The 15320-nt window shown below is 55.9% G+C and overlaps 1 protein-coding gene across 1 annotated transcript; it reads right to left on the bottom strand.

The window, feature by feature from the left end:
- Positions 1-301: 301 nt before the first annotated feature.
- On the bottom strand, positions 302-13173 carry SLC6A7 (solute carrier family 6 member 7). Its single transcript, XM_009986090.2, has 14 exons — positions 13141-13173; positions 7563-7743; positions 6722-6853; positions 5909-6143; positions 5275-5413; positions 4841-4975; positions 4041-4144; positions 3338-3462; positions 2826-2938; positions 2618-2749; positions 2190-2289; positions 1807-1907; positions 1432-1599; positions 302-520 (listed from the first exon to the last, which is right to left on the bottom strand). The coding sequence occupies exons 1-14, from the start codon at positions 13171-13173 to the stop codon at positions 302-304; spliced, it is 1917 nt and encodes a 638-aa protein (XP_009984392.2).
- Between the last annotated feature and the right edge of the window lie 2147 nt (positions 13174-15320).

The raw sequence follows: 15320 nt of genomic DNA, 5'->3' as shown, positions 1-15320 counted from the left end.
GGCTGAGGGTGGGAGTGGGGCAGCCTGGACACTTGCACCAGACACCATCACACGAACGTATGGACTTGTCACACAGCTTGTCACACTGAACAGAAACACCTCGGGGGCACTGGGAGGGGCAGCAGATCCGTCCTGGTGGGGTTAGGGCATCGGTGAGGAGGATGGCAGGGTCAGCAGCTCCTGACTGCTCCTCAGAAGACACCCCTCCACCCCGAGCCATCCTGAAGTGCCACAGTGCAACCTGTGCAAACTGGGGGGGGGGGGGGTGAGCCTCCCCTAGCCCGCGGGGCACTGGGTCCTCTCACATCATGGACTCCTCTTCCTCCTCCTCCTCCTCCATCTCTCGGTCCACCTCGATGGCCGTGTTCTCGTAGCTGGTGATGCCCCCATATTTCCGCATGTGAACCATCAGTGGTTTGGGGGACTGGCTGCCGGCCAGGCTCGCCACATACATGCCGGTCCGGTTCTCCTCCAGCGATGGGCCCCAGTCCATGGTGGGCCGGCTTGCCTGCCGGACTCGCTGCGAGGGGACAGGTCGGGGGAGCACCCTGCACTGGCACCTGCTCCGCTCCCTGGCCAGCACCCCCACCCAGCAGCTCACCCACCCATCTCAGGGGACACTGTGCCCTGCCAGCCCCAGGGGACTGGAAGAGCCCCCGATGAGGATGGAATGAAGTCAGAAGCCTGTCCTGAAGGTTTTTGGGAAGGCAGCCCTGTACAAATGCTCTGCTGTGGGCTGGGCAGGTGTGATGGTCTACGGGTGCTGGTGGGAAGGGCTCGCAGGAGCAAGGGGCTATTGTAAGGCTACAGCTCTGGGGTATTGGGGTTAGAGCCACCCAGGCAAGGGGTTAGGCTCAGCCAAGGTGGTTCCTGGCCATGTCACCATGCCCGCGGCTGTGCCAGGCCGGATTGTGGCCAGCCTGGGCTGCGGTGGTGAGGACTGCTGCCTGGGGAGGGCAGCAAGCTCTGCTGCGTCTGCTTTTAACAGCCTGGGGAGAGCAGCAAAGGGAAGGCTGTGAGCGGTCAGCAGCTCCAGAACCTGCTTCTGGGCAAAGCCTTCCAACGGAGGGATCCTGCCCAGGCTGCCTGCACTGCCCGCCAGCTGCCTTCCTTGCTCCGATGTTGCTCCTGCAAAATGGGTGCAAAGTCCCATGTGTCTGTGCCCGCCCCATGCTGGGGATGATGTACTTCCCCACAGGGCAAGGCATAGCAGGCTTGTTTCAGAGGGGGCATGCCCACAGGGCTGCCCCTTGGGAAGCAGCATGACTCAGTGCTTCACACTCCATGGGCAGCAAGGAGGGATGGGGACACACAGCTCCAGGAGAGAGGATGCAGAAATTGCCAGAGAATCTAGGCTCGGCAGGGGCTGGTGGTCACTCCTGCACATTTCTAGGGTGTTTCCCAGCAACGCCAGGCCCCAACACCTCCTACCTCCCATAGTGTCCCTTCTTCTCGGAGCACAGCCACCACCATGCCTATGGGAATCATCAGGCAGGAGAGAACTCCCATGAGGATGCCCAAGACCTCGGCCCAGGTTGGGAAGCGGTAGCTGCCGTACTCGGAGGGCTGGTACTTGATGATGTTGTACACCAGCAGAGCCTGCAGATGGGAAGGAAGCCAGGTCAGCCCAGAGCCCTCTGAAGGTCTCATGCTCGAAAAAGGCCTGGAGACCTCCCAGTGGAACTAGAATGGTCCCTGGGGCAGGAGACACCAGCAGAGCAACTTTTCACAAGGGGAGGTCACCCAGGGATACTGGCACCACTGCGGATCTCCAGCACCATCCAGCACCTTGAACTGAGCAATTACCATCATTGTTGCAGGGGACAGGACCATCCAGCAGGCTCTGAAGTAGGGCCCTGGTTTGAAGCCCAGCATCATGTGGATGTCTCGGCAGAACCTCTTCATACCTGGAGGAGGGAGAGGAAGAGGGACTCAAAAGTCATGATCTCTCCCTGCTGGGAGATGCAGGAAGGAGGACACAGCTGGTGCTGTCTGAGTGACCAAGCTCAGCACCTGAAGTATCTCTGGAGAGGCCATCCAGTGATGGCCAAGAAGAAACAAGAGGTGGGAGCAGAGGTGTTTCATGCTCCATTTCTAGGCTGCTGGCACCCCTACCGCCTTCCCAAATCCCTCTGTTCATACAGACAGCCCACTCCTCCCTGTGCCCCCGTGGGGACAGACCCCCTTACCGTAGACACGTGTCACCACGAGGCAGGTAGTGATCACTACCACCATGAGACCAAAGCCAGCACTGTAGTCATCCAGTAGGACCAGCCAGTACATCCCACCCTGTAGAGGCAAAGCACAGTGGCCAGCATCTCTGGGGCCAGCATCCCAATAAACACCCATCCATATCCTCCCACTTATGGGGACGTGTCCCCTTAGCCCCTTTGGCGACATTGGGGAAGACATTGGTCAGGCGCCCTCAGGAGACATCACTCTCCTGCGGTTGGTGCAGGGACAGGAATAATGTTGTCCCTCCCCTTGGACCTCACATCCTGAGGAAGTCCAGGCTCCTCGATCATCTCTCTTCTCTGCGAGCTTGGCCCCTGCCCTAAGCTCTCCCTGAAATGAGGCCCTAGCTGGTCTCCACGATGCATCAGCTCCACACCCTTACCTCTGTTGTGAGGATGAGCCCCATCAGGAAGAGGGCAATGCAGATGACAGCTGAGAAAGAAGCTTTCTTTGGCCGCAGGTAGTAGGGAAATTCATCTGTCACTGCCGTAACGATGGTCTCCATAAAGGCAAACTGCACACAAAGGAGAAGACCCTGAGCCCCTGGGCTGTCGGGGCACCATGGTTGGCTTGGTGGGCTCTGTCCTTACCTGGCTGTCCAGGCCCAAGGTTAACAGCATGAAGAAGAACAGGAAAGACCAGAATGGAGAAAGGGGGAGCATTGTCATGGCCTGGGGGTACACCACAAAAGCCAGGCCAGGACCTAGGGGAGGCAAAGGACAGCAAGGTGAAGAGAGGGTGACAGCGCTGGGCGTGGGGGGGGATGGAGGAGAGCAGAGCAGAGGAGAGCCCAGCAGAGCAGCACCACAGCAGGGACCTGCTGAGGCTCTTGCAAGATTGGCGGGAGGGGTCTTGCAGCAGAGGGTGGAGAGGTGCAGGAGAACCAGCCTGCTCCTTGCTCAGGCCTTTGTTAGACATCGCTTGGTGTCACTCAAGGTTTGCATGGCAGGAATTCATCTCCCTCCTTCCCTCCCCCTTGCCAGCTGAGCATCCATCTTCATCCCTCCTGCTGACACCCTCGGATGCCTTCCATCCTGGAAGGGATGGTCCTCAGCGCACCCAGGCAGAGAGTGACGGAGAAAGGGTCTTTGTTTGACCTCACCTGCTTTTGCTACCTGGTTAACAGGGACTCCAAGCTCCTGGGACATGTATCCCAAAACAGAGAAGATAGCAAACCCTGCCAGGATGCTGGTGATGGCATTGCCCAGGGTCACTATGAAGGTGTCCCTACAGAGGAGAAAGAAGATGCTCTGAACATGTTCGCACCTTCCCACCCCACACCAGTACATGGTGGAATTGTCAGGCCTAGGTGTCACAGTAAGGTGACCCAGTGCGATTCTTCTCCAGGGCCTCTCTGGGTATGTACTTTCCAGGTGCAAAAGGAGAGTATCTCTAGTGACTCGGGTTATTTTGAGGTTTCTCCCAAACTTTCTTTCCCCAGTGGAGGGGATCAGCCCAAATGTCCAACATCAAGACTCCCCTCTCTGCTGGTGATCTTCAATGGATGCTGGGAACAGGACAAACATGCATAACTGTGGCCTCAAATATCCTCAGCCTTTGGCACCTGCAGCCCAAAACTTCTGAGCCAAGTGCTGTGCCTTGATACTCAGTAGGTTTTCCTTCCACAGACCTCTCTGTCCCTCTCAAGCCTGTGCAAGCTGCCAGGTATCTGAGGTGCTCTGGCAAGGAGCAGTGCTGGGTGACCACGCTGCACCCTGTGCTTCTGCTGACTTTGAACCCACCAGCTGAGGTTTCCATGGCTCCCCGCAACTCACAATTTTTAAGAGATAACAACTGGCTCCCACCTGTAGATGTTCTGATGGAAGGTGTTGTACGAGGCGAAGGTGAGGAGGCCCCCGAAACCTACTCCAAGGGAGTAGAAAATCTGCAGGGCTGCCTCAATCCACACCTGGGGGAAGAAAACGGGTCTGAGGAGAGCAGAAGTTTGGAAGCCTCCTCCTGGCAAAGAGGGAGTTGGAAATACGCTTTCCCGGAGCCCCCGGCACGTCATCTTCCCCAGCCCTCCAGGCACGCAAAGCCCACTGGGTCTTTGCCTTTCCTTGCCAACAAGCCAACCCCTCGCAGTGGGTCAGCTGGCTAATGGAAGGGCTAGTGAGAGTGTTTTAGAGCCAGCCCAGTGTGGCATTAAACGCCCTTGTAAAACTGTAGTCTCTGCTACCAGCACTGCTGATCCAAGAAACTCCCCGCTCTGCACGCCGACATTGCTTGGGAAAATCAGAACAGCCAAATCCACCATGGGCACCCATCGCCACCCCCACCCCCATCACAGGGGCTGGGCTAATCCTGCCCACGGTCCTGGTACCCAGGGGAGGTGGTGAGCATACCAAGCCCTGCATGGAGAGCCAGAGGAGCAGGCACAGGGCTGGGCCAGGTGGGAAGAGCAGTATAGACAAGGTGTGGAGCAAAGATGGATTGCTGAAAGGCAAATGCTTCTGGTCTGGGATCAACCAAGAGAGAGGACTTTGGGTCGAGAGGTGGCCACAAAAGGCACCCAACTAAGGGAACCACGTCTGTTGCATGCTGGAGGTGGCAGGAGAAGGTTCGTTTTTTGTGTCTTGAACAAATCGCCCCAAACCCTGCTCACCTTGGAAGACAGCAAGTGATCAAACTGGGGCGTGAGGTAAAACCGGATCCCCTTCCAGGCCCCCTCCAGCGTCACACCACGAACAAGCAGCATCACCAGGATGAGGTACGGGAAGGTGGCGGTGAAGTACACGACCTGCGGGAGAGCAGAGCCAGCTGGGAGAGCTGGGAGTGAGAGCACAGCTGTCATTCCCCGTTGCCCTGTCCCTGTAATGGGACAGGTCGTGGCCCAGCATCACCCTGCAGAGCTGGGCTCCTTGGGAAGCAGCAGGGCTGGTGCTGTCGGCTCTGCCAGAGTCTGGGGCTGGCCATCCCAGAAGTGGCCTGTGTCCAGCTGATGCTGTCATGGGTCTCACTTTCCCAGATATGCAGAGAATCACAGGCACTGGTGAGTGTTGCTGAAGATCCCCCCAAAAGAGACTGTCCAGCCCTTACCTTGCCAGAGGATTTGACTCCCTTTAGGATGCACAGATAGACGATGGTCCAAGAAAGCAGCAGGCACAGACACAGGTTCCAGCGGATCCTCCCAGGATCTCCGATCCCAGAGCTCCCTTGGATGTGCAGGACGTACCGGCTAGGGCGAAAGGAGAATTGCGAGTGAGCTGCCACAGGCACCCCCTGCCATCTGCCAGAGACCCTCTCTGAGCCTCTGCTGCCAAAAATAACCTTCTCAAAACCACCAGCGATGAGAGAGCAACAAGGCCCTGGCAGCTCTTTGCCGCGGAGGGAGAGCAGCTGGTGTGATTTCCCCACCATGCCTTAAAGAGCCCAGAGGGGATGCCTGGCAGCTTGAGAGCAAATTCCCAGCCGACCCAGGCATGGGATGCAGTTCAGTCTAACGTGTCTCCAGGCCAGCAAAGCAGCGCTAGATCATGGACACCTGCCACATCCCAGGAACGTGATCCCAAAGGCTAAAGTGAGGTATCACCCACGAGACATCACTGCACACACAACACCCACCGTGAGTGCCCCCCATGCCGCACAGACCTTCACCCCTCATCCCATCCTCATTCTCTCCCTATTGGATGCCCACCTTGTCCCCTCGGCCAAGCCGGGCTGACCTCTTTACCTCCAGTACTCCTCGCTGGGGCTGACGGTGTTGGTGATGTTGACAGGGAAGGTGGTGTTCCCTGCCTTGATGACGTGGTGGTCCAGGCACAGGTCGGTGTTCCACCAGTTGCCACAGTGCTGCCAGGGCAAGTCGCTTGTGAGGGATGCAAAGAGGTAGAAGAGAACGTAAGCAATGATCATATTGTAGTAAATGGCCACCAGGGAGACGATGAGGATTGTGCCCATGCCAACGCCTGGAGGAAGGAGAGGGTAGAGAAGGAGTGAGCCATCTCTCCGGAGCGAAGCACATTCAAAACCAGGGTCAGACACTGGATCTCAGCAGCCAAACGTTTAACCAGTGAGAGGTTCACCTGGTGGGGGAAGCCTCTTATTGCCGTTATTCCCTCTGGCCGCGCCTTCTCTGAATCGATGATCTATTGCATCATACAGATGGTTTTACTCCAACTTAACGTTGAGAGTAAAAGTATTTGATTTGGGTTTTTTTTAGAGCGCTTTATTCTTACCTTTGTCTTTAACAATCCTTGCTTAGCTTTGATGCTGTATTTTCTACACTAGCAGGCTTAATAATTCTCATACCATTTCTAGAGCTCATCGTGACACCCAGAGCCTCTGAAGACTGACAGATCTCATACATCTCTTCCAGCTACTAAACCAACTAATCCAGAAGTCCAGCCTGCTCCACCTTCCCCCAGGATTTAAGTTTTGATTCTAACAAGAGCTTTGAGGGTCATGGGACGATGCTGCTGGTTCATGTCCTGATCAAGCAGCTCTTCGAGAGGCCCTGCAGAGGCTCTGGACTTCACTCACGCACCTTTAAAGAGGGGGCTTATCTTCCAGACAGCCAGCGGCCCCAGGCTGGAGAACTGGCCAAGTGACAGCTCCATGAAGAAGATGGGGATCCCGCAGATGGCCAGCATGATGAAGTAAGGAACCAGGAAAGCTCCTGCAAGAAGCAAGAAAAACACCCTAAAATTAACACAGAGCAAGCACCTAAAGCCCATCTATGACAGAGAATAAAGTTCATTCAACATCTGTGGCTCTGAGGGATCTACCCAAAATCTGGAAGACAGTAGGGGGTGCAGGAGGAAGGGGCTGGGATTGACCCAGAGCTGTGCTTCCCCCTGGCCTTGACTGTCTTTTCTCCTTGAATCTTTCACAAACACCACAACATTCTTCAGTTATTATTGCATGTGACAAGCAGTTACTCTGGGGGTAGATGAACAAGCTGGGCACTTTGCACCATTGTGGCTGGGCACTTGCATAGCAAAAGGCTCGCTCCCCTCTTTCAATACCTGGGAAGCATTTGCTGGTTCCGCTGAGTCCTGGAGGACACCAGACCAAGAACCTGTTGGAAACCAAGGGGGATGCTCAGGTGGCATTCAGTCCAGCATGGAGCTGGGGATGCCTCCCAAGCCTTGAGTGAAGAGTCTCCAAGGCCATGAGTGAAGTGATGGGCTGATGAGTCCGTTCCACCCATGGGTACAGATGGTTAACGGCCTACAGCAAGCATGGGGGGCAGGAGTAAGCTTCACTCCACAACAAACACTACTTCCCAACTCCAAGAAGGGGAAGAGGTCTCTCTTCAGAGACACGTCCCACTAGCCCAGCTCAGTGAGGGGAAGATGTGGCCACTCCGAAGGATGACCAAGTACCTCCTCCATTGGTGTAAGCCCTGTAGGGGAACCTCCAGACGTTTCCAAGCCCCACGCAGTATCCGATGCAGGAGAGGAGGAAATCCAGCCGCCCCGTCCAGTTCCCTCTGTCTTCAGGGCACTCGGAGCCCAGGTCTCCGTCCTGGCTGCTGGGGCTCACCAGGAGCTCTGGTGTCACCGGCTGAGCAAGAGAGCAAGGGATGGGAGAGGGCAGACAGAGCGGAGGAGGGCAGATGGGAGTGGAGGAAGGAATAAAAGCAGAGGGGAAGAGCAGGGGAGAGGGAAGGAGCACTGAAAGCTCTGGTGTCAATTTGTGACCCCTGAGACGTTCGTCCCTTGGGGACACCCAGTCCCAGCAGTTCCCCAAGCACCACCCCAGCCGACCTCCCGCTGAGGAAGGGAAGGGAATAAATGTGATCCCACACAGCCAGAGCTCCCTTGGGAAAGGCAGGATGGCCCAGGTTCACCCTGGGAGGCCAGGACCCATCTTGCAACCCCAATTTTCCAAGAAATCCTTTCAAGGGGCCGTGATAAACTTTCCTGATCTCCTGTAGAGCACCGACGTGAGGACAGCAGGGGAAGAAGCATCGCTGGTGTGCCAGGGTGCATGATGCCCCCCAGCCGCTGCCACGCTGGGCACTGCTGCCAGTTAATGCTCCGTGGGTTTTTCACAGTTTTCCAACTGCATTTAGTGATGTGCTCTCGGTGATCCCTGCTGAGAAAGCTCCTTCCAGCTTTCCTAATCTGCCCTGGATCAGCGAGGCACAGGCAGGTCTGCAGCGGGCAGGGGATTAACCCCTTCCCTTCCTCCCTGGCTGCTTCAGCTCTGCAAGAGGGAGGTGTGAGTCCTGCGATGCGTTTAGGTTGGGGTGATGCACCAAGAGGGCTCCTTGGCATATGTGTGTGTGTACATCAGGTCTGCAATGAGATGTCTGGTCTGTCTGAACTTCCCCGGCCTCCTGATTCTGGGGGAGCGAGGACAGCATCCCCGCCAGCCCCCATCCCACGGGCAGCCACTAAAGCTGGAAGGCTTAGCCAGCAGCTGCGTGTGAGATCCCATCACAGATAACTCGTCGGCAAGATGATGACGAGGCAGCAAAAAGGGGTGGGATGGTGGATCCTGCCCCTGTGCCACTGTGTGTTGCTGTGCCCCTGCCTGAGGGTATCCCGGGTCCGGCTTGTATTGAGAGGTAGAGACAGAAGGATGCTGGAATCCCTGCTGACAGGGCACCAGGACCAGGGCAGAAGGAGCCCATTTGGGAGACTGTCCTTCTTGCTGGTCTCTCAAAAATTAAAAGCATCCATCTCCATATCCCTGAGTTCATACAATCATAGGGAACAAGTGCATGGGATGTGGTTGAGGGAGAGGGGCCTGGATTTGGAGGCATCAGCCAGAAAGAGGTGTGGGTGCCCCAGCACCGATGTGCATGTGTGCTCAGAGCCTGTAGCAGACCTCCATCCCCTGGGACATCAGAGCTGGCTGGGGAGCTGAGCCCAGTGCTGCCCTGCTGCAGCCCTGGGGAAGGTGGCAGCCACCTCCTCCTCCTCCTTCTCCTCTTCCTCTCTGGCCAGATGGCAGGATGCTCCTGCTGCTGGTTCCCATGGAGACAAGGAGCCATGCTGCCGAAGGCCACACACTACCACCCTACACAGGGTGCACCCCAAACCTCCAGCCACCGGCCCCACGTGCAAGCTGCTCACAGCCTGAAGGCATCAAACATGGAGGCAAACCCGTCCCTACCCGGCGTGCAAACCTCTTGAGGGAGAGGACGAGCCAGGGCAAACTCTTCCCAAAGCCAACCTGAAACGCACAGCTTCCAGCAAAACCACTAAAACCCACCATTAAAAGCCAGCCCCCGCTGGATGCCACCATCACAAGGCAAGGGCCAGAAGAAAAAGTTCCAAAAACACAGGCTGAAAAGTCAAGATATGACCCAAATAGAATACTGTTGCTCTAAACCCATTGCTACCTGGCAGCCCTCCTGCAGCTGGTTAGCACATCTCTTGATTTAGCAGCTTCTCTAAACCGTGGCCATGGCTGCTAATTAACCCAGCGCGCAGGCAGGCACGGCCTGCAGCAGCCCGTGTTTGCAGGTGATGGGCAGACTTCTCTGCAACATCCCTCCCCAGCATCGCAGCTGCTGAAACCTTTATTCACAATGGTCCCTGTCAGGTGGGGACAGAGCTCTGGGGTCATCCCAGTTTGGTCTCCCCCCAAAAAATCAGCTTCCTGATTCCTCACATGGCCTGGGGAGCTCTCGCTTTCCAGGTTTGCATCACGGAAAAAGAGCAAGCAGGGATGCCAGGAGATCATTAAATCCTCTCACCTAATTCCTGCACCTCTGCCTGAATCCTAAACAGCTGCAAGGGAGCACAGGTGGAGCTGATGACCTCATGAAATCCAGGTGCCCATCCGTCAGATGTAGCATGGAAAACAACACAGAAGAAACAAAAAAGAAGGGACCAACTAGACCTTTTCCAATTGTACATGGCCCGGTCCCCATCTCAGTCACTCTTTTCAGAGGCCGTAAGATGTATTTTGTCACCTGTGTCTCGATGATGATTGCCCCCCCTATTAATATCTTTAGCTGGAGCTCTGCAATTTAAATTTGAGACCCCAGGGCAGAAAGCAGAGACTGCTCAGGAGTCAGATAGACCCCCAAGGACGGTGACGTTGTGGTCCCCATGGGGTGGGTTGGGGAGGCATGGGCCGGGGATGCTGCGGGAAAGCACATACGGAGGCTGCTCCACGACTGTGATATCCAAAAATTCCCCAAATCATAGCCTTTCCACGGAAATCACAGAAAACCTGGCCTATTCGCCCGACTTAAAATGAAGTGCAAAATGCAGTATTTAAGTATTCCAGCCCAACTCCATCCCAAGTAGCAGAGGGATGCACACCTCTGCTTCAGCCCGCTGGAAATGTCACGCGCCAGCTCGACTCCAGCGCTTCTTTTTTGGATTAATGCTCCCTTTTAGCCTTTGTCATAACAGGAATTTTCTTTTCCAGCAGCAGATGAAGTGCTCTGCTGCTACGATATTGCTCTAGTGCTTTCCACCCTCAACTGCTGCCCTCCAAACTGGGCTCCTGTCTCGCCATTATAACCAGACGGGGACTAACAGCTCCCTTGGCAACCACGTCCTCGTTTTCCACCAGAAGATGCTCCCGAAGGAGTCAGCGAAGCAAAGGTCACCGAGAAAAAAAAGCATTTTACTCTCTGCCAAGATAAGAGCTGGCTTCCATAAGGAAATTGCCCAACGCTAATTATTTTCTGTAAACCGATTTACTTAAACGAGTGCAAAACTCAGCTGTATCTGTGAAAAACCAGCCAGAATAAAGTTCCTTTTCCGTCATCTTTTGTCTCTATTCAAATTAGCACCGTGGGGTTATTTTGTCAGCGTTTTGTGCGTGGACCACAGCCTTTGCTTGGGAGAAATGCCGCTCGGTGCCAGATTTCTCCCCTGCGGATGCGAGCCGCGTGCGAGCACAGAGCGTCTGTAAAGCATGAGTCACTTCAGATTAGTTTGAATTGCTCGTTAATCTCTTCGAGAAAAAAAAAAAACAACAGCATAAAAATTAATTCAAATGTAATATCGCTTAGAAAGTGAAGTAAATAAAGCATCTCCGCGGTGTGGAAGAGCCCCTTGAAGGGCTGTGCTAACCTCAGTTTCCACCAGCATGTGCCAGGAGAGGGAGCAAGCGATGCTGGAGCCAAAACTGAGGGTTTGGGGGCTGAGGCTGAAGCAAACTTATTACAGCGATGTCCAGAGCACAGGAGGTATGCACAGCTGCAAAGGCTTATGTTTTTTCATCCAAACCCCTGGGGAAGATTTGAGGCAGCTGGTGGTGGGCAGAGGAGGGCAGCGGCTCAGGCAGGAGGATGCTGCTTGGCAGCCCGGCCAAGCACGGGGAAGCGCAGCCCAAATCCTGGCTCCCACCGCCGTCCTCTGTGGGCTTTAGCCCGTTTCTACCAAATAACCCCCCAAAGCAAAGAAGCAAACAACTAAAACCCATCCGCTCGGCTCTGCTGGAAATACTATTATGCAAAAGCCAACCTGAAATCCTTAGGGACTGAGAAAGATCTTCTCTATTAGAGAGGAATTTCCATATGTCTAAAACATGTCTGCTGAAAAGGCTTAAAACTGCCGGCTCACTGATGGGAAGCAGATCATAACAACAGGGAGAGGAGGATGACGGGGTCCCGGGGCCGGGGCTGCAGCAGGGCTGTGCAAACTCCTCCGCTGGCCACCACCAGCTCCGGGCAAGCCCGATGCCAGCATCAGACATGGTATTCCCAAGGTGCCGGGTGGCTGCGAGCCCCACGTTCTTCATCTGGACCTCAGCGAGAGTATTTTTGGGTAACAAAGGACAGCAGAGGCCTGAGAAGCACTGGGAATGGGGAAAAAAACTCTGAGACATCTGCTTTTCATTCCAGCTGATCGCTGTGGGACTAAATGAATTCCTGAATAGATGCTAAACAGGATCACCAGCAGCAGAGAAATTCTTTCAAGTATCTCAGAAAGGCTTTGCCAGTGACAAAGACAACTTTTAATGGATCTTGCAGTCACAGAGGCATCTGAAAAAGCAATTTATAGGAAAGAGAGGGAGAGGGAAGAGCCAGACGATGCCTCCAAACAACAGCGGAGAAACATCAGACAGCTGCCGGTTTTCAACAAGCCACTGCTGGCATTTTCATGTCCTGTCCCAATATCCTAGGAATTTCCTGGCAGAGATGAAACTCTCCTGGATTTTTGTTCATCTGAAGACTGGCACAACTTGGAGTAGCCTTGCCCTGTGGTTTGCAGGCACAGTTTGGCAGAGGGCAGAGCCAGAGAGGCTCTCAGTGCTGGGTTGCTGCCTGGCGTGCTCCAGGGAGGGCTGACCCACACCACCAGTAGCATGTCCTCATGACAGAGCGGTGGCTGCCAGCCTCTGCCACCCTGCACCACCCTGTCCCCATGCGGGATGGGCACGAGAAGGGGCTCAGTGCCTGACATGGGGGGGAGACAGGGACCCAGAGAGCCTGGTAAGAGCAAAGTGGCAGTGGAGGGGAGCTGACCGTAGGAAAGCCTGGAAGCTGGGTACCACTGCCTAGCTCCCTGTGCTTGCCCTGGCATGGAGGGGAAGCCCTCACTCCCCGCAGACCAGGCAGTCCCCAGGGCTGGAGGGAGCAGCGTCCCCGGGGATCCACACTGCGGGGAGGCAGCTCTGCCCACGGGTGCCCACCCACAGCCACTTGTCCAGACGCAACACAAATTACCGTCGGCAGCACCTGCTCGCAGGGGAGGGATGGCAGGGAGCATCCAGGCAGCCGGAGCAGGAAGCAGGCAGCTCTGCCAGCAGCACAGGGCTTCTAGGGGCTCCTAATTGCAGTGAGGCTGGAGCAGTCATTACAAAATGCCCCCCATCCCTCTGCCCCCCATCCCACTTCAGCCCCTTTGCAATCCCTGCTGGGGAAAAAACCTGCCGGCTGCACACCAGGGCTCGCCGGGCAGGGGGTGACGGGGCGATGGGCACATTGCATCCCTGCCATCCCCTCTCCCAGCCCTGGCGTCACCCCCGCTCCCCGGCTCTCACCTCCTGGAGATGCTGCTGCCGAAGCTTCTTCATCCCAGAATCCTGTTGCTATGCGCTCCCCGCTCCGACACTTTTTTTCCTCTTGCTTTCTCTGGCGATAGGGAGGGAGAAGGGGGAGCGGGCAAAGCGATAACAGGCAAGGAGGGGTGAGGAGGGGGTGCCACTTTCCTGCCAGCTGGGTTGGCGGGGCCAAGGGAGGCAGGGGGGACAGGGGGAGCAGGGCTGGAGGAAAGGTTTGCTTGGAGTTGAGGATGGCTGCGTGCTGAGCAGGGAGGAAGGAGGGGACGGCTTTCGGCAGGCTGGAGAAGGGCTGTCTGTCAAACGCACCCCTGCCAGAGGGGGGTTCCGGGACCTCAGCCCCCCGCCCGAGCAGCGGGGAGGAACAGCTGCTGCCTTACTCATGTCATGAATGCGTCAGGTCTCCCTAGGGATGGACCTGACTCTTCAGGCCCCCTGCCACCAGGCACAGTGGGGGTCCCACGTGCCCCAAGCAGTGGCAGCAGCAGTGCAAGAGCAGATGCCAGAAGCTCCCAGCGTCTTTATCTCCAGCTCTGAGCTGATTTTCCTATGGCAGGATGCGGCTGGAGCCTGGGCAGGTCAGAAGTGACTTCTCCCCATGCTGCCCAAGCTCAGTCCCCAGCCCAGGGGAGGGGAATGCTCAGCAGCCAGAGGTCCCTTTGGGTAGGACCAGCACATCCCACCGTGCTGGGGGCAAGAGCAATCCTTGGGAAGGCCCCAGGGTGAGCGGCTGAGTCCAGCGTATCATGAGCCCAATGCTGGAGCACAGGTCACATCTACAGGGTTCAGATGTCCCTATTGAGTCAGCAGTGGGATCCTACAGCCCCAAAGCCCAGGGAGATGTGGGCTTTTCCCCGTCATGCTCAGTCGAATTCCCAGTGAGTTAGCAGAGAGCTGATCTGTGGCTTCTTCTCCCACTTTCATGGTGGGAAATGTCCCCTGCTGGGCTGTAAGAGGGGCAACCCCACATGCCCCAGAGACAAGGTGGTACCAGGAGAGCTGCTGTCTGCCCCAGGACCCACAGTAATGCCTCTTTCCCTTGATAATATTGTCTTGTCCTTTGCTTTCTCCCTGAACTGTGCCCAGCCCATTGGGGTGTGTATGTTCTTTTTCCTTGCGAATGCCCTGCGGTGCTCCAGCCTATCCCAGTCCTGTCCCCAGCTCCTTCTCTCAGGTTCAAGGCTGAGCAGGCAGCACTGGGCATGTGGAGGACAATGACACGGCTGGGACCGAGGGGACCCAGCCCGCCCGATGTAAGAGCAAACCTCCCTGACATCTAATGGCAGTCGTGCTCCTGCAGCCCTCCAAGCACTTGTGAAAATTTTCCCCAAAAGGAAACAGATCCCGAGCATAAAGACACGTTTCTGCAGAATCCAACATGATAAGTGGCTCAGTGTTTGCACAGTGGGTCTTTCAGGGCTAACATTTACTAACATTTACCTAGATTTCCCAGTGGAATAGGAGGAAGGAGCAAACTATATAACCCAACAAACATCTCTTTTCACACGCTCACAGCTTCCTCAAAAAAAAAAAAAGTCTTTGGGAATTCACCCATCCAGGTTTTACCTGCCTTGGACTTACCCATCACTTCTACCTCTGCCAGGATGCTGGTGGGCAACGCTGAGCCTGGAGCTGGCCAGGCTGGTGGCCGGCGGCTGCGTTGGCCACTGTCCACCCTCACCCTCCCTGCTTGGAGCAGGGGTGCTTTGTTTACCTTTCATGCCTGTGTGATCCGAATCACCCCTTTGTCTTTTTCCCTTGGGATCCACCTAAAGGGAAGTGTCTCACAACCACCACTGTGGCACAGGAAGGGAGATGCTGGTGCCACTTTGTTACAGCTGCCCCAGCCCCATGTCACCAGCGTGGCCTGAGCCCTGCCCAAACCTCCCAGCCTTCCCTGGGTGGACTTCAAGCCCCCACCTTCTTGTCTCCAGTGCAGCATTCACCAGCAGAGACATCCAGGGCTGATGCTGCTGTGAAATGTCTGTGTTGATACCGCTGCTGGTGGGACACTCTGTGTCTGGAGCTCCCTTTTCTGGTTCGGCTGGCGCTGCTCTTGTAGCACCATCAGTTCTCCATCACCTGAGACCACCCAGCAGTAGACACCCCACCCTGGGCATCTAGGGTGCTCCCACCTCATCCCTGAGCCCTGGGACATCAAG

This window comes from Tauraco erythrolophus, chromosome 16 (assembly GCF_009769465.1).
Source record: "Tauraco erythrolophus isolate bTauEry1 chromosome 16, bTauEry1.pri, whole genome shotgun sequence".
In the NCBI taxonomy this organism is placed as follows: Eukaryota; Metazoa; Chordata; class Aves; order Musophagiformes; family Musophagidae; genus Tauraco; species Tauraco erythrolophus.
Note: the sequence above shows the minus strand (reverse complement) of the source record. Positions and strands in the feature narration are given on the sequence as shown.